This window comes from Balaenoptera borealis, assembly GCF_965194805.1.
Source record: "Balaenoptera borealis genome assembly, chromosome: 17".
Classification (NCBI taxonomy): Eukaryota; Metazoa; Chordata; class Mammalia; order Artiodactyla; family Balaenopteridae; genus Balaenoptera; species Balaenoptera borealis.
In genome coordinates this window covers 18353912-18377489 of record NC_138876.1, presented here as the reverse complement: position 1 = coordinate 18377489, position 23578 = coordinate 18353912, and the positions used below count along the sequence as shown (strand labels likewise).

Genomic DNA, 23578 nt, shown 5'->3' with positions numbered 1-23578 from the left:
CCAAAGTAAAGAACTGTGAAAAAATTGGATCCCCTCACTGTTCTTCAAGGTTCAATTAACACATGAACCTATAAGTACTTTGTAAATAGTCAAATGCTAAATAAATACAGGCAGCATTATGTTTGCAGGCCATAATGGATGTATTGCAAGACAAAATATACGAAACCACACTGTCTAAAGAAAAGTGCACTTACAAGCTCTCCATCTTTGCCTCCAAAATCTAAATACAGCATCCTGATTCCATCATCTGAAGACATTTTCAGCTTTTCATAAGGAGCCTGTATGATTGTCTTGGGAAAGACACCCTCCTGTGGTTCAGTGGTAATAGAAAATCCATTCTCATAATGTATGGTCAACCGGCACTCCTGGTTTTTATAGGTGCAAGCTGAGAGAGACAGATGGAGACAGAAGTATGAACAATGGAAGTCTATACATTTTCCCAGGCACTTAAGCTTCTAGTCTCCCCAAACCCAGGGCCCAGCCACCAACTTCTTTCTAAGGTTAAAAATTAATAATCATGCATGAAAATATTCTCCTTAGATTGATTGTGATATTGTAATTTAACTTGCCCTGTGAAACTAAGGGAAATAAACTGAAAGAAATTCCTTTTGCTGGGATTTACTGAATTTTGTCTGGGCTCTAGCCCTTATATGACCATCTGACAACACGTATGTAGGGAGACGGGTGTTCCAATGGCCTTGTATCAAGCTGGAAAAAACTGACATTTGATTTAGAGTAAGCTACCTCTGATCATCGTCAACACACACACAATCAATCAATCGATCGATCGATCAATCAATGCCATGTCTACCACCTGGTGAAAGAAGCAAGCAATCCCCCAGTGACATTACCCAAGTTAACAAAAACACATGTAAGAAGTCGGGAGTGAGTAGTGAAAAAATAACCTGATTTTTAATTTTAAAAAAGTTGAATAAAGCTCATGTTATAAACAGAAAGAGGTGCTTTTTGCGTTTCCCTGATGATCTGATGGTCTTGGGTCCTGGAAAAGCTGCTGTTGCAGATCGGTGTCAGACGTGGCACCTTCGGTGAAGGATGCTGTTTCCTCCCTCTGTCCAGTGTGGTATTCAGGAACCTCAGCTGCTGTCCACAAGGTGCCCGCTGATCCAGTGGAACAAAAGTAAAACCTTTTGATCAGGTTAGGTGCCAGCATTTATCTGTGGTCCGCCTTGCGTTTAGGAAAAGAGACCAGTGCTCTCAGGTTATGAGCTGGACAGGGGGACTGCCACCTGGTTCCAAGTTCCCATTAGGAAGACTTGTGAGTGTTTAAAACCCTTAATCAAAAAGTTCTGGAGGGAATTCCCTGGCAGTCCAGTGGTTAGGACTTGGCACTTTCACTGCTGGCCCCCAGTTCGATCCCTGGTCGGGGAAGTAAGATCTCGCAAGCCGCTTGGCCAAAAAAAAAAGCAAAAGTATCAGATTGGATTTTTCTGCCTCACACAACACCACATTTAACAGGCCCTGGCAAGTCAATTGGCTCTGGCCTTCATATACATCTGAAAGCTCTTTGGGGATACGAGGACATAGGCAGTATTGATTACTCTCTACCACCTTTAGCTCAGCTCAGCTTTATAAACCAAACCGAATTTCACCTCAGTACACTTTGGAAGCAGGACCTTAGCTTAATATTATAGGTGATAAAAGCAAAGCTCAGAGAGGTGAACATGTCACAACCCAGTGGTTTAGATTTCAAAATTCAAGTTCTTTCCTTCCAGTCTGTCTTGTACAGCCTTCTCACACTCTGGTGCTCAGGATACGGAGGCATGTGGGGAGGGATCTTGGCAAAGAGGCTCTCAGAGTAATAACTGGGGTGGGGGGAGCCCCTCAGAGTTTGGGGGAAGAAACAGAGTGTCTACCTGCTCACAGAATGAGGTGGCTTTGAATTGGTTAAAACATATACCCCTTCCTTCGACTGACCGCAGCCATCTTTCAACTTGTAACAAAGGGTTGATATTTTCCAAAGGTGCATTCTCTAATAGGTCTATGAGTCCTGGGAGGAACCCCTTGGCAAGTCTTAAGTTATCCTCTCAGAAGGGCCCTAGACCTCTGCCACACGTCCAGTTCAAGGATGACCAAAACATAACATAGACACGGCACAGATGTAGTTACGACTTCCCATCTCGAATCCTCGTTTTTGAAACTTTTCACTTCTAACATCTGCAGAATATGTGGGCCCCTGAGCTCTAAACATGTTTTTTCCCCTTTCCTCTATGTTTGAATTTGACAGCTGTGCCACTGGATGGTTTGAATTAATTGACTGTGGTTACTTTTAATTTTAATTGACCTAAAGTGGTATTCGTGGCCTTTATATAATGTAATCAGTTATCTGAAGACGTTCTTAATCTACACAGGATAGATTGAACCCATTATCACGTTAATTGAAGCTCTGATTAAAACATAAGCCCCTTCCCCCAACTCTCTGCAGGCATCTTTCCATTTGAAACTGGGCTGCCCCTTTGGCCATTTCCATAATTGCTTCTCTCCCACCACCCAGCTAGCTCAGTCCACACAATTCTTTGTTATTCTCCTTTGGCTGGTCTATCAACAGCCTCATTGTTTTCCTGTCAAAGTAGAGTTCAGCTTACTGAGAGGAGGATTTTATGAAATTTGTGGAATGTAAACTAAACCAAACCCCCTTGGCCATCTTCATTCTTTTCTAGAACACCCCAGAAGTTGTTGCAAGGAGTCTCGACTTCTCTGCAATTACACGTATAACTTCATTAAATTTAGTTTTCAGGTGACTTGAGCCTTTTCCAACTCTCAGGTTTGAAACTCTAGTTTTTTGTGCCATACAGAGTAGGCGTCAAAAATAAAAACTTCAGTGACACTCCGAGAGACATTTTCAACAATGTTGGAAACTATTGGGGGGTACTAACTTGTTTCAGGATAATTTTTAAAAGGCAGTGATTATCTCAGAGATGCTGCAGCAGAAATTCTACAAAACATCTGGTTTCTCATGTTCGCACCAGTAAAGGAAATGTGGAGAAGCCCTACTACATGTTGACGTGGGTCCCACCTTTTAGAATCCTCCTGGGCGCTGGAGGAAGTTGCACCCTAGTGCAGTACTGCACACAGAGTGGTCCACGGACCAGCAGCCTCAGCACCGCCTGGTATCGTCCTAGATGCAAATTCCCAGGCCCCGCCCCAGAACTGCTGCGTCACTGTCTCTAGGGATGGGCATCAGCAATCGGAGGCTTCTGAGGGTACAACTAAAAAACCTTCTTTTTGTTATTGTTGTTTTCAGTGTGACGAAAGTTTGGAAACACTGTACCTAAGAGGTCTTTTTTTTTTTTTTTTAAGGCCAACTTAATTTATTTTAACCTAAAGTAAACACAAAATGTCTTGTTTTTATATGGCATCCCTCCGTGGGTGAAACACCTAATTCAGGCACCTCAAGAGACAGATATTCGTTGAGGATAGAGGAATAGTTCTGCTTCAGAGCAGAGATGGAGAAAGGATTTATATTCCACTTAATTAATTCTTTTTAAAAGAATTTTTTTTATTGTGGTAAAAGTTACATAATATAAAACACACTATTTTAATCATATTTAACCTTATACTATTTAAACCATATTTAACTATTTAACCAGTTCAGTGGCACTAAGTACATTCACATTGTTGTGCAACTCTCACCATCATCCATCTCCCAAATTTTTCACCTTCCTAAATGGAAACTCTGTCCCCATTAAACACTAACTCCCCATTCCCCCTCCCCCGCCCACCTCCCAGCCCCTGGCATCTACCGATGTACTTTCTGACTCTATGAATTTGGCTATTCTACGTACCTCGTGTAAGTGGACTCAAACAGTATTTGTCTGCATCTAATGTATATTGGAGTGCATTTTTAAGGTTAACTTAATATACGTCCTTCAAACAGATTGTACCATCTTTCTCCCTGCCCTGTGCTATACAGTAGGCCCTCACCAGCCATCTATTTCATACACACTGGTGTACATACGTCAATCGCAATTTCCCAATCCATCCCACCCCCGAACTTGGTGTCCATATGTTTGTTCTCTATGTCTGTGTCTCTATTTCTGCTTTGCAAATAGGTTCATCTGAACCATTTTTCTAAATTTCACATACATGCATTAATATACGATATTTGTTTTTCTCTTTCTGATTTACTTCACTCTGTATGACAGTTTCTAGGTCCATCCATGTCTCTGTAAATGGCACAATTTCGTTCCCTTTTATGGCTGAGTAATAGTCCATTGTATATATGTGTCACATCTTCTTTATCCATTCCTCTGTTGATGGACATTTAGGTTGCGTCTATGTCCTGGCTATTGTGAATAGTGCTGCTATGAACATTGGGGTGCATGTATCTTTTGGAATTACAGTTTTCTCAGGGTATATGCCCAGGAATGGGATTGCTGGGTCCTGTGGTAGTTCTATTATTAGTTTTTTAAGGAACCTCCATGCTGTTCTCCATAGTGGCTGTATCAATTTGCATTCCTACCAACAGTGCAAGAGGGTTCCCTTTTCTCCACACCCTCTCCAGCATTTACTGTTTGTAGATTTTTTGATGATGGCCATTCTGACTGGTGTGAGGTGATACCTCACTGTAGTTTTGATTTGCATTTCTCTAATAATTAGTGATGTTGAGCATCTTTTCATGTGCCTCTTGGCCATCTGTATGTTTTCTTTGGAGAAAAGTCTATTTAGGTCTGCCACCCATTTTTTGATTGGGTTCTTTGTTTTTTTGATATTGAGCTGCATGTGCTGTTTGTATATATTGGAGATTAATCCCTTGTCAGTTGCTTCATTTGCAAATATTTTCTCCCATTCTGAGGGTTGTCATCTCATCTTGTTATGGTTTCCTTTGCTGTGCAAAAGCTTTTAAGTTTAATTAGGTCTCATTTGTTTGTTTTTGTTTTTATTTTCATTACTCTAGGTGGATCAAAAAAGATCTTGCTGCGATTTATGTCAAAGAGTGTTCTGCCTATGTTTTCCTCTAAGAGTTTTATAGTGTCTGGACTTACATTTAGGTCTTTAAACCATTTCAAGTTCATTTTTGTGTATGGTGTTAGGGAGTGTTCTAATTTCATTCTTTTACATGTAGCTGTCCAGCTGTCCCAGCACCACTTGTTGAAGTGGCTGTCTTTTCTCCATTGCATATTCTTGACTTCTTTGTCATACATTAGGTGACCATAGGTGTGTGGGTTTATCTCTTGGCTTTCTATCCTGTTACATTGATCTATATTCCTGTTTTTGTGCTAGTACCACACTGTCTTGATTACTGTAGCTTTGTAGTAGAGTCTGGAGTCAGGGAGTCTGATTCCTCCAGCTCCATTTTTTCTTTCTCAAGATTGCTTTGGCTATTCGGGGTCTTTTGTGTTTCCATACAGACTGTGAAATTTTTTGTTCTAGTTCTGTGAAAAATGCCATTGGTAGTTTGATAGGGGTTGCACTGAATCTGTAGATTGCTTTGGGTAGTACAGTCATTTTCACAATGTTGATTCTTCCAGTCCAAGAACATGGTATATCTGTCCATCTGTTTGTGTTGTCTTTGATTTCTTTCATTAATATCTTATAGTTTTCTGAGTACAAGTCTTTTGTCTCCCTAGGTAGGTTTATTCCTAGGTATTTTATTCTTTTTGTTGCAATGGTAAATGGGAGTGTTTCCTTAATTTCTCTTTCTGATCTTTCTTTGCTAGTGTATAGGAATGCAAGAGATTTCTGTGCATTAATCTTGTATCCTGCAACTTTTCCAAATTCATTGATTAGCTCTAGTAGTTTTCTGGTGGCATCTTTAGGATTCTCTATGTATAGTATCATGTCATCTGCAAACAGTGACAGTTTTACTTCTTCTTTTCCAATTTGTATTCCTTTTATTTCTTTTTCTTCTCTGATTGCTGTGGCTAGGACTTCCAAAGCTATGTTGAATAAAAGTGGTGAGAATGGATATCCTTGTCTTGTTCCTGATCTTAGACGAAATGCTTTCAGTTCTCCACCATTGAGAATGATGTTTGCTATGGGTTTGTCATATATGGCCTTTGAGGCCATATGTTGAGGTAGGTTCTCCCTATGCCCACTTTCTGGAGAGTTTTTATCATCAATGGGTGTTGAATTTTGTCAGAAGTTTTTCTCCATCTATTGAGATGATCATATGGTTTTTATTCTTCATTTTATTAATATGGTGTATCGCATTGATTGATTTGCGTATATTGAAGAATCCTTGCGTCCCTGGGATAAATCCCATTTGATCATGGTGTATGATCCTTTTAATGTGTTGCTGGATTCTGTTTGCTAGTATTTTGTTGAGGATATTTGTGTCTATGTTCAACAGTGATATTGGTCTGTAATTTTCTTTTATTGTAGTATCTTTGTCTGGTTTTGGTATCAGGGTGATGGTGGCCTTGTAGAATGAGCTTGGGAGTGTTCAATTTGAGAAGGATAGGTGTTAGCTCTTCTCTAAATGTTTGATAGAATTTAACCGTGAAGTCATCTGGTCCTGGACTTTTGTTTGTTGGAAGATTTTTAATCACAATTTCAATTTCATTACTTGTGATTGGTCTGTTCATATTTTCTATTTCTTCTTGGTTCAGTCCTGGAAGGTTGTACCTTTCTAAGAATTTGTCCATTTCTTTCAGGTTGTCCATTTTATTAGCATATAGTTGTTTGTAGTAGACTCTTATGATTCTTTGTATTTCTGCAGTGTAAGTTGTAATTTCTCCTTTTTCATTTCTAATTTTATCGATTTGAGTCCTCTCCCTTTTTTTCTTGATGAGTCTGGCTAAAGGTTGATCAATTTTGTTTATCTTTTCAAAGAACCAGCTTTTAATTTCATTGATCTTTGGTATTGTTTTCTATTTCATTTATTTTACAACCTTAGAGGTCTTGTGGGAAAATCCTGTTCATCCAGAGCAGATACCATCAGGGCTTTCTACCATGATGGAAATGTTCTAGATTTGCACTGTCTACCATGGTAGAAATGACATCTGACTATCTAAGTTACCCACTTTTCCTGAATGAAGATGAGATAAGGCTTTTCACAATCAAACCCCTAGGTTCCATTTTAGTAGGGCATTCAGTGCCTTAATTTAGAAGAATTTTAAATTTACCTCTGGAATTTAAGTTTGTCTCTGGAATTTTAAGTACCCCAAATGGCCAGTAATGGAAACAATTTTGAGGCTGTGGTGGAGTAGAGGGTGCATTCTTTCCATAAGGATGTGACATCACAAAACCAAAGCCAGCAGTGCTCACCTGTGGTGACTTCAGTAGTGAGTTCAGCTGAGTTATGGCACCCCTGTACTATGCTCCTTGTCCAATGTGAGAGGTCCCTGCTGATCTCAGCCCTGAAGAGATGCGTTTCAATACCCTGCCTGGTACCAGTTCGTGTTGCAAAGGACAGATCTACACCAGCCTGGGGTGATCCTTTCCCTGGACCTGAATGGACCAGCCTGTTGAGAAAAACAGAGAGAGAGAAATTATCAAAATGGAAACTACTGTATTCACCTGCTACACCTGTGAAAAGCCCCAAACTGGTGATTTGCTCTCAATTTTCTGATCCGGAACCAAAAGGTCCACTATACCCTAATGTTCACCATGGTTTTCTGCCATCTCCTCACCCAGTGCCTGGCCAATGGTAGAGTGAGATTAGCATAGTGGCCAAGAACTGTGCATCCAGTTGACTATGCAGAGGAATTGAATATTGTGACTTTAACTTTATTTAGACAAATTCAGCTATACTCACTCAACCGAAAAGGAAGATAATTAAGTAAATGATTGAGAGAACAATTTAAATAATGTGGAAAATCCCGTCTCCCCCATTCCATTCCTGGGCATATGTATGACCCAGTGAGAGCATGAGACAAGAAAGGATATCTATTGTTTCCTGGGTTAGACTTAGTTACCCCCTGTGTTTCTTGAACTTTGGATCATCTGGCTGCACTGAATGCACTTCTGGGCATGCATTTCTCATGCACACAGTCTCCAAATTCAAGCAGACAACCAGGGGACTCAGCTGAAGAAGTAGCAATCTGTGTGTCGGTGTTAAAGCTTGAAAAAGAACAGTAATGCTGGACTTCTTGAGACATGGAAGAGAACTGCATTTTATGGGAGATTAAAGAGATTTTCAAGAGTGTTTTTTTTTAACATCTTTATTGGAGTATAATTGCTTTACAGTTGTGTGTTAGTTTCTGCTGTATAACAAAGTGAATCAGCTATACGTATACATATATCCCCATATCCCCTGCCTCTTGGGTCTCCCTCCCACCCTCCCTATCCCACCCCTCTAGGTGGTCACAAAGAACCAAGCTGATCTCCCTGTGCTATGTGGCTGCTTCCCACTACCTACGTATTTTACACTTGGTAGTGTATATATGTCCATGCCACTCTCTCACTTCATCCCAGCTTACCCTTCCCCCTCCCTGTGTCCTCAAGTCCATTCCCTACGTCTGCGTCTTTATTCCTGTCCTGTGCCTAGGCCCTTCAGAACCTTTTTTTTTTTTAATTCCATATGTATGTGTTAGCATACGGTATTTGTCTTTCTCTTTCTGACATACTTCACTCTGTATGACAGACTCTAGGTACACCCACCTCATTATAAATAACTCAATTTTGTTTCTTTTTATGGCTGAGTAATATTCCATTGTATATATGTGCCACATCTTCTTTATCCATTCATCTGTCGATGGACACTTAGGTTGCTTCCATGTTCTGGCTATTGTAAATAGTGCTGCAAGGAACATTGTGGTACATGTCTCTTTTTGAATTATGGTTTTCTCAGGGTATATGCCCAGTAGTGGTATTACTGGGTCGTATGGTAGTTCTATTTTTAATTTTTTAAGGAACCTCCATACTGTTCTCCATAGTGGCTGTATCAATTTACATTTCCACCAACAGTGCAAGAGGGTTCCCTTTTCTCCACACCCTCTCCAGCATTTATTGTTTGTAGACTTTTTGATGATGGCCATTCTGACTGGTGTGAGGTGATACCTCATTGTAGTTTTGATTTTCATTTCTCTAATGATTATTTATGTTGAGCATACTTTCATGTGTTTGTTGGAAATCTGTATGTCTTCTTTGGAGAAATGTCTATTTAGGTCCTCTGCCCATTTTTGGATTGGGTTGTTTGGGTTTTCTGCTATTGAGCTGCATGAGCTGCTTGTAAATTTTGGACATTAATCCTTTGTCAGTTGCTTTGTTTAAAAATACTTTCTCCCATTCTGAGGGCTGTCTTTTCATCTTGTTTATGGTTTCCTTCGCTGTGCAAAAGCTTTTAAGTTTCATCAGGTCCCATTTGTTTATTTTTGTTTTTATTTCTCTTTCTCTAGGAGGTGGGTCAAAAAGGATCTTGCTGTGATTTATGTCATACAGTGTTCTGCCTACGTTTTTCTCTAAGAGTTTTATAGTGTCTGGCCTTACATTTAGGTCTTTAACCCATTTCAAGTTTATTTTTGTGTATGGGGTTAGGGAGTGTTCTAATTTCATTCTTTTACATGTAGCTGTCCAGTTGTCCCAGCACCACTTGTTGACGTGGCTGTCTTTTCTCCATTGCATATTCTTGACTCCTTTATCAAAGATAAGGTGACCATATGTGTGTGGGTTTATCTCTGGGCTTTCTATCCTGTTCCATTGGCTGAGATTTCTGTTTTTGTGCCAGTACCATACTGTCTTGATTACTGTAGCTTTGTAGTGGAGTCTGAAGTCAGGGAGTCTGATTCCTCCAGCTCCGTTTTTCTTTCTCAAGATTGCTTTGGCTATTCAGGGTCTTTTGTGTTTCCATATAGATTGTGAAATTCTTTGTTCTAGCTCTGTGAAAAATGCCATTGGTAGTTTGATAGGGATTGCATTGAATCTGTAGATTGCTTTGGGTAGTATAGTCATTTTCACAATGTTGATTCTTCCAGTCCAATAACATGGTATATCTCTCAATCTGTTTGTATCATCTTTAATTTGTGTCATCAGTGTCTTACAGTTTTCTGCATACAGGTCTTTTGTCTCCTTAGGTAGATTTATTCCTTGGTATTTTATTATTTTTGTTGCAGTGGTAAATGGGAGTGTTTCCTTAATTTCTCTTTCAGATTTTCCATCATTAGTGTATAGGAGTGCAAGAGATTTCTGCACATTAGTTTTGTATCCTGCTACTTTACCAAATTCATTGATTAGCTCTAGTAGTTTTCTGGTAGCATCTTTAGGATTCTCTATGTATAGTATCATGTCATCTGCAAACAGTGACAGCTTTACTTCTTCTTTCCTGATTTGGATTCCTTTTATTTCTTTTTCTTCTCTGACTGCTGTGGCTAAAACTTCCAAAACTATGTTGAATAATAGTGGTGAGAGTGGGCAACCTTGTCTTGTTCCTGATCTTAGTGGAAATGCTTTCCGTTTTTCACCATTGAGAACGATGTTGGCTGTGGGTTTTTCATATATGGCCTTTATTATGTTGAGGTAAGTTCCCTCTATGCCTACTTTCTGGAGGGTTTTTATCATAAATCGGTGTTGAATTTTGTCAAAAGCTTTTTCTGCATCCATTGAGATTATCATATGGGTTTTATCCTTTAATTTGTTAATATGGTGTATCACATTGATTGATTTGCATATATTGAAGAATCCTTGAATTCCTGGGATAAATCCTACTTGATCATTGGTGTATGACCCTTTTAATGTGCTGTTGGATTCTGTTTGCTAGTATTTTGTGGAGGATTTTTGCATCTATGTTCATCAGTGATATTGGCCTGTAGTTTTCTTTTTGTGTGACATCTTTGTCTGGTTTTGGTATCAGGGTGATGGTGGCCTCGTAGAATGAGTTTGGGAGTGTTCCTCCCTCTGCTATATTTTTGAAGAGTTGAGAAGGATTGGTGCTGGCTTTTCTCTAAATGCTTGATAGAATACACCTGTGAAGCCATCTGGTACTGGACTTCTGTTAGTTGGAAGATTTTTAATCACAATCTCAATTTCATTACTTGTGATTGGTCTGTTCATATTTTCTGTTTCTTCCTGGTTCAGTCTTGGAAGGTTACACCTTTCTAAGAATTTGTCCATTTCTTCCAGGTTGTCCATTTTATTGGCATAGACTTGCTTGTAGTAGTCTCTTAGGATGCTTTGTATTTCTGCGGTGTCTGTTGTAACTTCTCCTTTTTCATTTCTAATTTTATTGATTTGAGTCCTCTCCCTCTTTTTCTTGATGAGTCTGGCTAATGGTTTATCAATTTTGTTTATCTTCTCAAAGAAACAGCTTTTAGTTTTATTGATATTTGCTATTGTTTTCTTTGTTTCTATTTCATTTATTTCTGCTCTGATCTTTATGATTTCTTTCCTTCTGCTAACTTTGGGTTTTGTTTGTTCTTCTTTCTCTAGTTCCTTTAGGTGTAAGGTTAGATTGTTTACTTGAGATTTTTCTTGTTCCTTGAGGTAGGCTTGTATAGCTATAAACTTCCCTCTTAGAACTGCTTTTGCTGCATCCCATAGGTTTTGGATCGTCGTGTTTTCATTGTCATTTGTCTCTAGGTATTTTTTTATTTCCTCTTTGATTTCTTCAGTGAGCTCTTGGTTATTTAGTAACATATTGTTTAGCCTCCATGTGTTTGTGTTTCTTACGTTTTTTTCCCTGTAATTGATTTCTAATCTCATAGCATTGTGGTGAGAAAAGATGCTTGATATGATTTCAATTTTCTTAAATTTACTGAGGCTTGATTTGTGACCCAAGATGTGATCTATCCTGGAGAATGTTCCATGAGCACTTGAGAAGAAAGTGTATTCTGTTGTTTTTGGATGGAATGTCCTGTCAATATCAATTAAGTTCATCTTGTTTAATGTATCATTTAAAGCTTGTGTTTCCTTATTTCTTTTCATTTTGGATGATATGTCCATTGGTGAAAGTGGGGTGTTAAAGTCCCCTACTATGATTGCATTACTGTCGATTTCCCCTTTTATGGTTGTTAGCATTTGCCTTATGTATTGAGGTGCTCCTATGTTGGGTGCATAAATATTTACAATTGTTGTATCTTCTTCTTGGATTGATCCCTTGATCATTATGTAGTGTCTTTCTTTTTCTCTTGTAATAGTCTTTATTTTAAAGTCTATTTTGTCTGATATGAGAATTGCTACTCCAACTTTCTTTTGATTTCCGTTTGCATGGAATATCTTTTTCCATCCCCTCACTTTCAGTCTGTAGGTGTCCCTAGGTCAGAAGTGGGTCTCTTGTAGACAGCATATATATAGGTCTTGTTTTTGTATCCATTCAGCCAGTCTATGTCTTTTGGTTGGAGCATTTAATCCATTTACATTTAAGGTAATTATCAATATGTACATTCTTATTACCATTTTCTTAATTGTTTGGGGTTTGTTATTGTAGGTCTTTTCCTTCTCTTGTGTGTCCTGCCTAGAGAAGTTCCTTTAGCATTTGTTGTAAAGCTGGTTTGGTGGTGCTGAATTCTCTTAGCTTTTGCTTGTCTGTAAAGGTTTTAATTTCTCCATCGAATCTGAATGAGATCCTTGCTGGGTAGAGTAATCTTGGTTGTAGGTTTTTCCATTTCATCACTTTAAATATGTCCTGCCACTCCCTTCTGGCTTGCAGTTTCTGCTGAAAGATCAGCTGTTAACCTTATCAGGATTCCCTTGTATGTTATTTGTTGCTTTTCACTTGCTGCTTTTAATATTTTTTCTTTGCATTTAATTTTTGATAATTTGATTAATATGTGTCTTGGCGTGTTTCTCCTTGGATTTATCCTGTATGGGACTCTGCACTTCCTGGACTTGATTGACTATTTTCTTTCCCATATTAGGGAAGTTTTCAACCATAGTCTCTTCAAATATTTTCTCAGTCCCTTTCTTTTTCTCTTCTTCTTCTGGGACCCCTATAATTCGAATGTTGGTGTGTTTAATGTTGTCCGAGAGGTCTCTGAGACTGTCCTCAATTCTTTTCATTCTTTTCTCTTTATTCTGCTCTGTGGTAGTTATTTCCACTATTTTATCTTCTCAGTCACTTATCCGTTCTTCAGCCTCAGTTATTCTGCTATTGATTACTTCTAGAGAATTTTTAATTTCATTTATTGTGTTGTTCATCAGTGTTTCTTTGCTCTTTAGTTCTTCTAGGTCTTTGTTAAACATTTCTTGTATTTTCTCCATTCTATTTCCAAGATTTTGGATCTTCTTTACTCTCATTACTCTGAATTCTTTTTCAGGTAGACTGCCTATTTCCTCTTCATTTGTTTGGTCTGGTGGGTTTTTACCTTGCTCCTTCATCTGCTGTGTATTTCTCTGTCTTCTCATTTTGCTTAACTTACTGTGTTTGGGGTCTCCTTTTCACAGGCTGCAGGTTCGTAGTTCCTGTTGTTTTTGGTGTCTGCCCCCAGTGGGCAAGGTTGGTTCAGTGGGTTTTGTAGGCTTCCTGGTGTAAGTTACCGGTGCCTGTGTTTTGGTGAATGAGGCTGGATCTTGTCTTTCTGGTGGGCAGGACTGCATCTGGTGGCATGTTTTGGGGGTGTCTGTGAACGTATTATGATTTTAGGCAGCCTCTCTGCTAATGGGTGGAGTTGTGTTCCTGTTTTGTTAGTTGTTTGGCATGGGCTGTCCAGCACTGTAGCTTGCTGGTCGTTGAGTGGAGCTGTGTCTTAGCGTTGAGACGGAGATCTCTGGGAGAGCTCTCATCGATTGTTATTACAAGGGGCTGGGAGGTCTCTTGTGGACCAATGTCCTGAACTCGGCTCTCCCACCTTAGAGGCTCAGGCCTGACACCCGGCCAGAGCACCAAGACCCTGTCAGCCACACAGCTGGTTGGCAGGACGAGTCTTGGTAAAAAGCAGATTCTGGGGAATTCCCTGGCAGTCCAGTGGTTAAGACTCTGCGCTTCCACTGCAGGGGGCATGAGTTCGATCCCTAGTCAGGGAACTGTGGCAGGCACCCGACACTTGAGAGACAGAAGGGTTTAAATTCGGATGAACTGGATGAAGTGATGCCTCAGTCACTTGCTGGTTGTGGAACCCAGGCACAGCCCAAATCTCCGTGAGCCTGTTTCTCACCTCCACGCAGCCCCAGGCCTGTTGCAACGTCGTCGTGGCTCTGCCTGTCACCCGGGTCTGGTGCACCTCCAAGGGTGATTTTTACTGTACATGATTTCACACTGACTTCAGAACATACATTCACAGCATAAAATGTGACTCTCATGGTAAATATTTTCTAAAAGGCCACAGGAAACATGAGGAATCAAAGGCTCTGAGTGCTGCCTTCTGAGCAGGCACTGGCTCCTACTTCTCTCATGCCCCCTCTAAACACTCAAATCTCTTATGCTCTCTCCTTCTCCTCCATAGCCCAACCTCCTTCTGGGAGAGACTCTCATATCAATAATTTGCAGGAGAGAATGAGTATAATTCAGTAAATATTACTTCTCTCCAGGGTATTTGCATTTTCAGCCTTATCTTTTAATACGGAAAGAAACACTTCACCATTGACTAGAGAAATTCCAGGTGTCTATTCACTTGGTGGATGAGAGAGTTATTTTCTTAGGCAAAGGGCTTGTTACCTCTAGATTAAAAATTGTACAGAGGAAATCCAAAAGCTTATTTTCTCTTGCAAGCTTAAATATTGTAGACCAAAATTATCAGTGAAATAAAACATACTGTAGCCCACTGAATTTCTAGCGACAGGCTCATATGACTCTGAGGAGCTTTCTTTTACTTACAAAGTTGAAATTCAGTGGGAGATGTGGTCTGCAATGCTGACTTGAAGCAAAAGGTTAATTGAAAAAGGCTTTTGGCTGTACAATTCTTTGAAGATAGAGACATTACAAATGATAACAAATGTTGGCAAGAATGTGGAGAAAAGGGAATCCTTGTACATGGTTGGTGGTTATGTAACTTGATGCAGCCACTATGGAACACAGTATAGAGGTTCCTCAAAATATTAATATTAGCACTACCATATGATTCAGCAATGCCACTTCTAAGGATATATCCAAAGGAAGCAAAATCAGCATCTGAAAGAGATACCTACACTCCCAAGTTCGCTGCAGCATCATTCACAATAGCCAAGATATGGAAACAACCTAAGAGTCCATCGATGGACACATGGATAAAGACGATGTGGTGCATATATACATAATGTAATATTATTCAGCCTTAAAAAAAGAAGGAAATCCTGCCATTTGCAACAACATGGATGAACCTGGAAGCATTATGCTAAGTGAAATAAGCCAGACAGAGAAAGAGAGATTCTGTATGACATCACTTATATGTGAAATCTTTAAAAAAAAAAAAGTCAAACTTATAGAAGCAGAGTGTAGAATGATGATTGCTGAGGCTGGGGGAAATGGGGTGATGTTGGTCAAAGGGTACAAATTTTTAGTTGTAAGATGAATATGTTCTGAGGATCTAATGAACAGCCTGGTGATATAGTTAATAATATTGTATTGTAGACTTGAAATCTGCTAAAAATTAAAATTTGCGAAAAAAGAGGTAACTATGTGAGATGATGGATGTATTAACTTGATTGTGGTAACCATTTCACAATATACATGGACATGAAATCATCACGTGTATACTTTTATTTGTCAATTATACTCCAGTAAAAAGATAATACAAGATAGAAGTTCCATGAATCTCATGGAGAGGAGAGTCCAGGACAGCGTGAAGGAAAATGTCCAGTGACATGGGTGCCGCCACCCAGGGATTTAACATGTAGAGACTGAGTCCAGTTCGTCGGGAGGGAGGAGGGGGTTTTGTAATAAGAAGGGAACAAGAGTAACTGAGAAGCTGCTGGGAGGTTTCAAAATCTGGGTGAGAGTAGAGAAAATGGAAAGCACTTCTCAAAAGCCTAAGAATTTAAAGGGATTGAGGGTCAGATAAAACTTCATTAAGAAGAAGTATGGGGGCTTTCCTCGTGGCGCAGCGGTTGAGAATCTGCCTGCCAATGCAGGGGACAAGGGTTCGAACCCTGGTCTGGGAAGATCCCACATGCCTCGGAGCAACTAAGCCCGTGAGCCACAACTACTGAGCCTGCGTGTCTGGAGCCTGTGTTCCGCAACAGGAGAGGCCGCGACAGTGAGGGGCCCGCGCACCGCGATGAAGAGTGGCCCCCGCTTGCCGCAACTGGAGAAAGCCCTCGCACAGAAACGAAGACCCAACACAACCATAAATAAATAAATAAATTTTTTTTTTTTTAAAAAGAAGAAGTATGTACAGAAAGCACAAATTCCTATTGTGTTTTCTTAGTTGCTCAAAAGTGTTCTTCTCCTCAAAGGTGTTTACGTTTTAGTTGCTTCAAGAAATATATCTAGCTCTTCCTTTTTAAAATCTTAAAATCTGTGTCAGTTGGGCACAGCTGGCAGACTGCATGGTAAACCGAAAAGGGACATAGGTTTGGGAGGCATAACAAACTGCATTAGAACCCTCTTCTACCATCAGTGAAATGTTCTAAGAGTCACCACCTCATAAAGTAGTGTTATAAAGATCCAATGAAACGATCTGTGTACCGTACTTGTACAGAACCTAGATATGGTTTGTAATCAATAAGTATTATTCCATCCCTTGCCCCTACCCTCTGTTTCCTTACTTTAAAAATATAATTCTTGCCTCATATGATTAGGAATAAATATAAGAAAATATATAAAGAAAATATGTTGTGATGATCTGGAACCAAACCCGCAATATCTCCAAGGTCAGCCTGTGATGGATTTGTATGAGTCTGTCATTAAGGCAATCTGAAATGTTGTCCTTAAAATATTTTTTAAATGCTCCTTTTATAGAGAAATATAAGGAGACTGAACCTACCAGACATAAAAATATATTTTAAGGCTGTGTTAATCAAAACAGGTTAGTACTCATTCAGGTAGAAATGGGAAGCTCAGTGGAACTAAACAGAAGACGGCTAATCAAAATAACAATGAGATGCTAATGTTAACCAAAGAGAAATGAAGAGGTCAAAAAGTTCGGTAACAGATTTGGGGTATACATTGGGGCAGCTTCTACATAAATTAGAAAGTATGTGAAGGAATGTATGTATATTCAAGGATTTTCAATGCCACGTTGTTTATAAAAGCAAAAGACTAGGAATACCTGGTTAAATAAGTCATCCTATATATATACTCATAGTATATATACTCAGTTATAATATATATGCTTGTGGAAAGAATGGGCTGCATTGATGTTTACAGAAATGAAACATCTATAGTAAAAAACAAAAGTGAATAGACCAGGCTCCCATTTGTTTAAGAAAAGAAGGTGGGGAAGGAGTAATACACTTACATATTTATATATGCTTTTGTGTGTTTATAAAATATTTATGTAAGAACATATAAGAAAATGCTAATAGTGGTTGCCCTTGGAAACAGATCTGAAGTAGAAAATTTGACTTCTCATTATATATCTTTTTCTACTCTTATTTGCTTTTAACTGGGTACTTTTTTTTTTAGTTAAAATTACTTTTTTTTAAGGAAAGAAAAAAAAAAAAAAACCTGATTGTTTATGTTCCTAAGGGTACATAAATGTTAAATGCATTAAAAGTCATGTTTATACACACACACGAAAAGAAAATATATAAAGGACTTAATCCAGTATTTAGTGCATCATAGTAAGCATTCAATAAAAATTATTTTCCTGATGCCTTCCCTGTTCACGTTCTCACTTTCTATCCACTAAATTTCCACCCAGAGGACATCAACTTTGTCACAGTCCAGGGATAGTGTAAATGTAACACAGAGGCACGAGTGAAGCAAAAAAGAAGTTACACCACCCTCTGAAGAATGTCACATGTTTGTGAATTTCTTACCAATATTTCTTTTTCTCTAGAGAGACTATAAAATTAAAGCCAATAATAACTGGAAAATGCAATTTGTTAGGAATTTTGCATTTGGTAAGTCTGGATATAAAGGAATGAAATTACTAACAGAGTGTAACAAGGTATGAGCAAGCCCTGTATCTAGCTGACCAATACCAGGCAGGCACAGGGAGTCCTTGATGGGGAAATTCACCGTGTTACAGGAAATAATGATTTTAAAAAAAAGCCCTTTGAGGGGAGGACTATTGGTGTACTTTGTTATTTGTTTCATCACCAAATTCTCATTGAAGAAGAAAAGGGAAGAGGAAAAATGGATTTTTCAACTAACCAAGTGTGAATTATCTAACATTTGTGTCAAAGAACAAGTTGATTTGCAATCTGAACAACTGCAGACATGATGAATTATGTGTTCTTTTGAATATACCAATATTGGTTAATGAAACGTACAGTATGGTATGTAAACTGTGAGACAGAGCAAATTGTCTTTTCTGCTACCTAGTGTGCATACTGGTAACAAAAGGATACTTTTTCCAGATGAAAATCAAGTGAACTGCATCAGATATCCACACAATGCACTTGGGTACACATCTTCTGGATGGGGTACTACACAGTCCTAACAAATAATTTTAGAAACACATATGTGAATGTGGAGAAGTGCACCTGTATTCATTGAAAGGCTCTAAATATGCAATTCAACTATGTAAAATAAAAGCTTAGGGGCTTCCCTGGTGGCGCAGTGGTTGAGAATCTGCCTGCCAGTGCAGGGGACACGGGTTCGAGCCCTGGTCTGGGAAGATCCCACATGCCGCGGAGCGGCTGGGCCCGTGAGCCACAACTACTGAGCCTGAGCGTCTGGAGCCTCTGCTCCGCAACAAGAGAGGCCGCGATAGTGACAGGCCCGCGCACCGCGATGAAGAGTGGCCCCCACTCGCCGCAACTGGAGAAAGCCCTCACACAGAAACGAAGACCCAACACAGCCAAAAATAAACATAATAAATAAATAATAAATAAAAATTAAAAAAAAAAAATAAAAGCTTAGTAACAAATCCATTAAAATGTCAAGCAATTTCATAGGTGATTTTATTTCTACTTTATTTTTTTAATTCTTAAATTTTTCTCTAAGCAACATATACCGCACAAGGTAAAGATTAGCTTTACAAGGCTACGGGACTAAAATGAACCCAAATATTTCACCTTAATTTTTAGAATCAGGACTTCCATTGCACTGAAAAATATATGCATTCTGACTCAGTGTGGAATACATGTTTTGTTTGTTTAATGTTAGCGGCAATTCAGGGCTGGAATACTAGATGAACTCATCTGTGTCCTCTTGCATTGGTTTGTGTCTGCGTTAGTCTAAACTGTCCATGTCTAGCTCCTATTACCTGACACCTGCAGCCTGTGGCTGCGGAATAGCCCTTCTCAGAATGAAGTTAACCGATCCATGTGGGATGAAACCTACACTCATGGCCTCATTAATGCCTTACATGAACCTACTGGCCTCCAGCAAATGAGTCACGAGAGCTGCTGAGACCTGCCAGTTGAAGTTACACGATCCTTTTGGATTCAGGGGTGCACCGGGGAGCCTTCGAGGAGCTTCCTGCTCTGTTCAAGCCTCTTCTTCCTTCCTTTCAACTGAGCACCAGAAATCACTCAGAACATAATTTGGCGATGAGAGACTGTGTGAGGAATGGGAAGGAGGAAGGGGGCAAGCATACATGTCTGCAGTATCTGTGGACGTGTTCAAGCATGGGCTGGTCAGTGACTCCCCAGGGATGGTAGAGTTCTCACCTTGAGAGTCTATGGTTGGATCAAAGCCATCCCTAGACTTTGGGCCCTCTTGGGAGAACCACACTTGGAGTAGATGATTTGCTTCTTGGGATCTAAGGTGAGGTGGCGACATTTCCAGCAAGGCTCAGACTGCCTAGGCTGGCAGCCAGGAGGAGTTCTTGGGTGCCCTCTCTGTATGTAAGGTTTGTTGCTCGTGTGTCAAAGTTGAGAGCTCCTGGGTAGGAAGATGTTGGGGGAAGCAAACTTGCTGTTGACAGCGCAGTGATCTGCTGGTGCTCAAGACCAAGCATAGCATGGATCTCCTCAAGGTAGGTGTCCCTCCTCTGGACGTCACACATCATTATCAATTCATTTACCCCACTGCTTAAGATCACCACGTCATCTCCCCTGATGTCCTTCAAGGTAGGAGCCTTGTCCCATCTCTCATTGACTCCGCAGTGTGTAGAATCTTACCTGATTCATAGTCGGTGTTCAATACATGTTGGCTGAGTAACTACATGAATGCAAGTTTTTCAAAAGTTTTTGAAATGTGAGTTCAATTTTACAAAGAGAAGTACACACACACACAAACACACACACTCATACACAACTGACCTATTTTGAAATCCTTTGAAATTTGGGGCCAGTGAAAAGCTCCTAATGGGCTCTTCATTGCACACTGCATTTGAGAACACATTACAGTAGTCAGATTCTGGATACAATGTACCAAGTAAATGTCAGCTGGACAGTAAGATTTTAAAAGTCATCATTTGGACTTCTGAAAGGGTAGGGCTAAGGACAGAATCTGTCTGCCTGAGTATTTCCCATCCTGCCAGGAACAGCCTTTTTACATTCCTCTCAAGATTCTTCCCAAAGATATTTCCTGATCTGCAGTCTTGGTGGGGTGAGGGGAAGGGGACTCTGAAACAGCTATTATTTATCTTTCAATTAGTTTACATTTTTAAGCAAGTGTATCCTTAAAAATATGACCATCTGTCTCTTATCTGAGGTGGGGACTACACTACAGAAACCAAGGAAATGCTGTCTACCTGGAGAAGATAACTTTCTTACCCAGCTAGAAAAAATACCGGCGCCCTGGGACAGGGTTTCAAGCTGCAATTTACACCCAGTTTCTTTTTTTTTTTTTTAATGTTTATTTATTTATTTATTTATTTTCTTATTAGTCATCCATTTTATACACATCAGTGTATACGTGTCAATCCCAATCACGCAATTCATCACACCACCACCCCCACCCCCTCGAGGCTTTCCCCCCTTGGTGTCCATACATTTGTTCTCTACATCTGTGCCTCAATTTCTGCTCTGCAAACTGAATAATCTGTACCATTTTTCTAGGTTCCACATATATGCGTTAATATACGATATTTATTTTTCTCTTTCTGACTTACTTCACTCTGTATGACAGTCTCTAGATCCATCCACGTCTCTACAAATGACCCAATTTTGTTCCTTTTTATGGCTGAGTAATATTCCATTGTATATATGTACCACATCTTCTTTAGCCATTCATCTGTCGATGGGCATTTAGGTTGCTTCCATGACCTGGCTATTGTAAATAGTGCTGCAATGAACACTGGGGTGCACGTGTCTTTTTGAATTATGGTTTTCTCTGGGTATATGCCCAGTAGTGTGATTGCTGGGTCATATGGTAGTTCTATTGTTAGTTTTTTAAGGAACCTCCATACTGTTCTCCATAGTGGCTGTATCAATTTACATTCCCGCCAAAAGTGCAAGAGGGTTCCCTTTTCTCCACACCCTCTCCAGCATTTGTTGTTTGTAGATGTTCTGATGATACCCATTCTAACTGGTGTGAGGTGATACCTCATTGTAGTTTTGATTTGCATTTCTGTTGAGCAGCTTTTCATGTGCTTCTTGGCCATCTATATGTCTTCCTTGGAGAAATGTCTATTTAGGTCTTCTGCCCATTTTTGGGTTGGGTTGTGTCTTTTTTTAATATTGAGCTGCATGACCTGTTTATATAGTTTGGAGATTAATCCTTTGATGATTCATTTGCAAATATTTTCTCCCATTCTGAGGGTTGTCTTTTTGTCTTGTTTATGGTTTCCTTTGCTGTGCAAAAGCTTTTAAGTTTCATTAGGTCCCATTTGTTTATTTTTGTTTTTATTTTCATTACTCTAGGAGGTGGATCAAAAAAGATCTTGCTGTGATTTATGTCAAAGAGTGTTCTTCCTGTGTTTTCCTCTAAGAGTTTTATAGTGCCCGGTCTTACATTTAGCTCTATAATCCATTTTGAGTTTATCTTTGTGTATGGTGTTAGGGAGGGTTCTAATTTCATTCTTTTACATGTAGCTGTCCAGTTTTCCAAGCACCACTTACTGAAGAGGTTCTCTTTTCTCCATTGTATACCCTTGCCTCCTTTGTCATAGATTAGTTGACCCCAGGTGTGTGGGTTTATCTCTGGGCTTTCTATCATGTTCCACAGATCTATATTTCTGTTTTTGTGCCAGTACCATACTGTCTTGATTACTGTAGCTTTGTAGTAGAGTCTAAGGTCAGGGAGTCTGATTCCTCCAGCTCCATCTTTTTCCCTCAAGACTGCTTTGGCTATTCGGGGTGTTTTGTGTCAACATACAAATTTTAAGATTTTTTGTTCTAGTTCTGTAAAAAATGTCACTGGTAATTTGATAGGGATTGCACTGAATCTGTAGATTGCTTTGAGTAGTATAGTCATTTTCACAATATTGATTCTTCCAATCCAAGAACATGGTATATCTCTCCATCTGTTGGTATCATCTTTAATTTCTTTCATCAGTGTCTTATAGTTTTCTGCATACAGGTCTTTTGTCTCACTAGGTAGGTTTATTCCTAGGTATTTTATTCTTTTTGTTGCAATGGTAAATGGGAGTGTTTCCTTAGTTTCTCTTACAGATTTTTCATCATTAGTGTATAGGAATGCAAGAGATTTCTGTGCATTAATTTTGTATCCTGCAACTTTACCAAATTCATTGATTAGCTCTAGTAGTTTTCTGGTGGCGTCTTTAGGATTCTCTATGTATATTATCATGTCATCTGCAAACCAGTAACAGTTTTAATTCTTCTTTTCCAATTTCTATTCCTTTTATTTCTTTTTCTTCTCTGACTGCCATGGCGAGGACTTCCAAAACTATGTTGAATAATAGTGGTGAGAGTGGACATCCTTGTCTCGTTCCTGATCTTAGAGGAAATGCTTTCAGTTTTTCACCATTGAGAATGATGTTTGCTGTGGGTTTGTCGTATATGGCCTTTATTATGTTGAAGTAGGTTCCCTCTATGTCCACTTTCTGGAGGGTTTTTATCATAAATCGGTGTTGAATTTTGTCAAAAGCTTTTTCTGCATCTATTGAGATGATCATATGGTTTTTATTCTTCAATTTGTTAATATGGTTTATCACATTGATTGATTTGCATATATTGAAAAATCCTTGCATCTCTGGGATAAATCCCACTTCATCATGGTGTATGATCCTTTTAATGTGTTGTTGGATTCTGCTTGCTAGTATTTTGTTGAAGAGTTTTACATCTATATTCATCAGTGATATTGGTCTGTAATTTTCTTTTTTTGTAGTATATTTGTCTGGTTTTGGTATCAGGGTGATGGTGGCCTCATAGAATGAGTTTGGGAGTGTTCCTTCCTCTGCAATTTTTTGGAAGAGTTTGAGAAAGATGGGTGTTAGCTCTTCTCTAAATGTTTGATAGAATTCACCTGTGAAGCCATCTGGTCCTGGGCTTTTGTTTGTTGGAAGATTTTTAATCACAGTTTCAATTTCATTACTTGTGATTGGTCTGTTCATATTTTGTATATCTTTCTGGTTCAGGCTTGGAAGGTTATACATTTCTAAGAATTTGTCCATTTCTTCCAGGTTGTCCATTTTATTGGCATAGACTTGCTTGTAGTAGTCTCTTAGGATGCTTTGTATTTCTGCGGTGTCTGTTGTAACTTCTCCGTTTTCATTTCTAATTTTATTGATTTGAGTCCTCTCCCTCTTTTTCTTGATGAGTCTGGCTAATGGTTTATCAATTTTGTTTATCTTCTCAAAGAACCAGCTTT

The 23578-nt window shown here is 39.2% G+C and overlaps 2 protein-coding genes across 9 annotated transcripts in view; one reads left to right on the top strand and one right to left on the bottom strand.

The window, feature by feature from the left end:
* The window catches only part of SNTB1 (syntrophin beta 1), a 240795-nt gene that overhangs the window by 4573 nt on the left and 212644 nt on the right, over positions 1-23578 (bottom strand). The window contains exons 6-7 of one of the 2 annotated variants that reach the window (XM_082364344.1): positions 7228-7424; positions 195-385 (exon numbers count right to left, since the gene is read on the bottom strand). In XM_082364344.1, the coding sequence (XP_082220470.1) occupies positions 195-385; positions 7228-7424 (388 nt within the window). The other variant, XM_082364345.1, reaches the window with a different exon arrangement.
* The window catches only part of MTBP (MDM2 binding protein), a 106983-nt gene that overhangs the window by 76409 nt on the left and 6996 nt on the right, over positions 1-23578 (top strand). For 4 of the 7 annotated variants that reach the window (XM_082364273.1, XM_082364272.1, XM_082364278.1 and 1 more), the window contains one exon: positions 231-339. The exons of 2 other annotated variants lie outside the window; for them this stretch is intronic. Coding sequence is in view for 1 of the 5 variants with exons in the window: in XM_082364275.1 (XP_082220401.1) it covers positions 231-251 (21 nt within the window). In the remaining 4 variants the exon portion in view is untranslated. Of the gene's footprint in view, positions 1-230; positions 343-23578 lie in introns of those variants that run through there. One more of the 7 variants, XM_082364275.1, reaches the window with a different exon arrangement.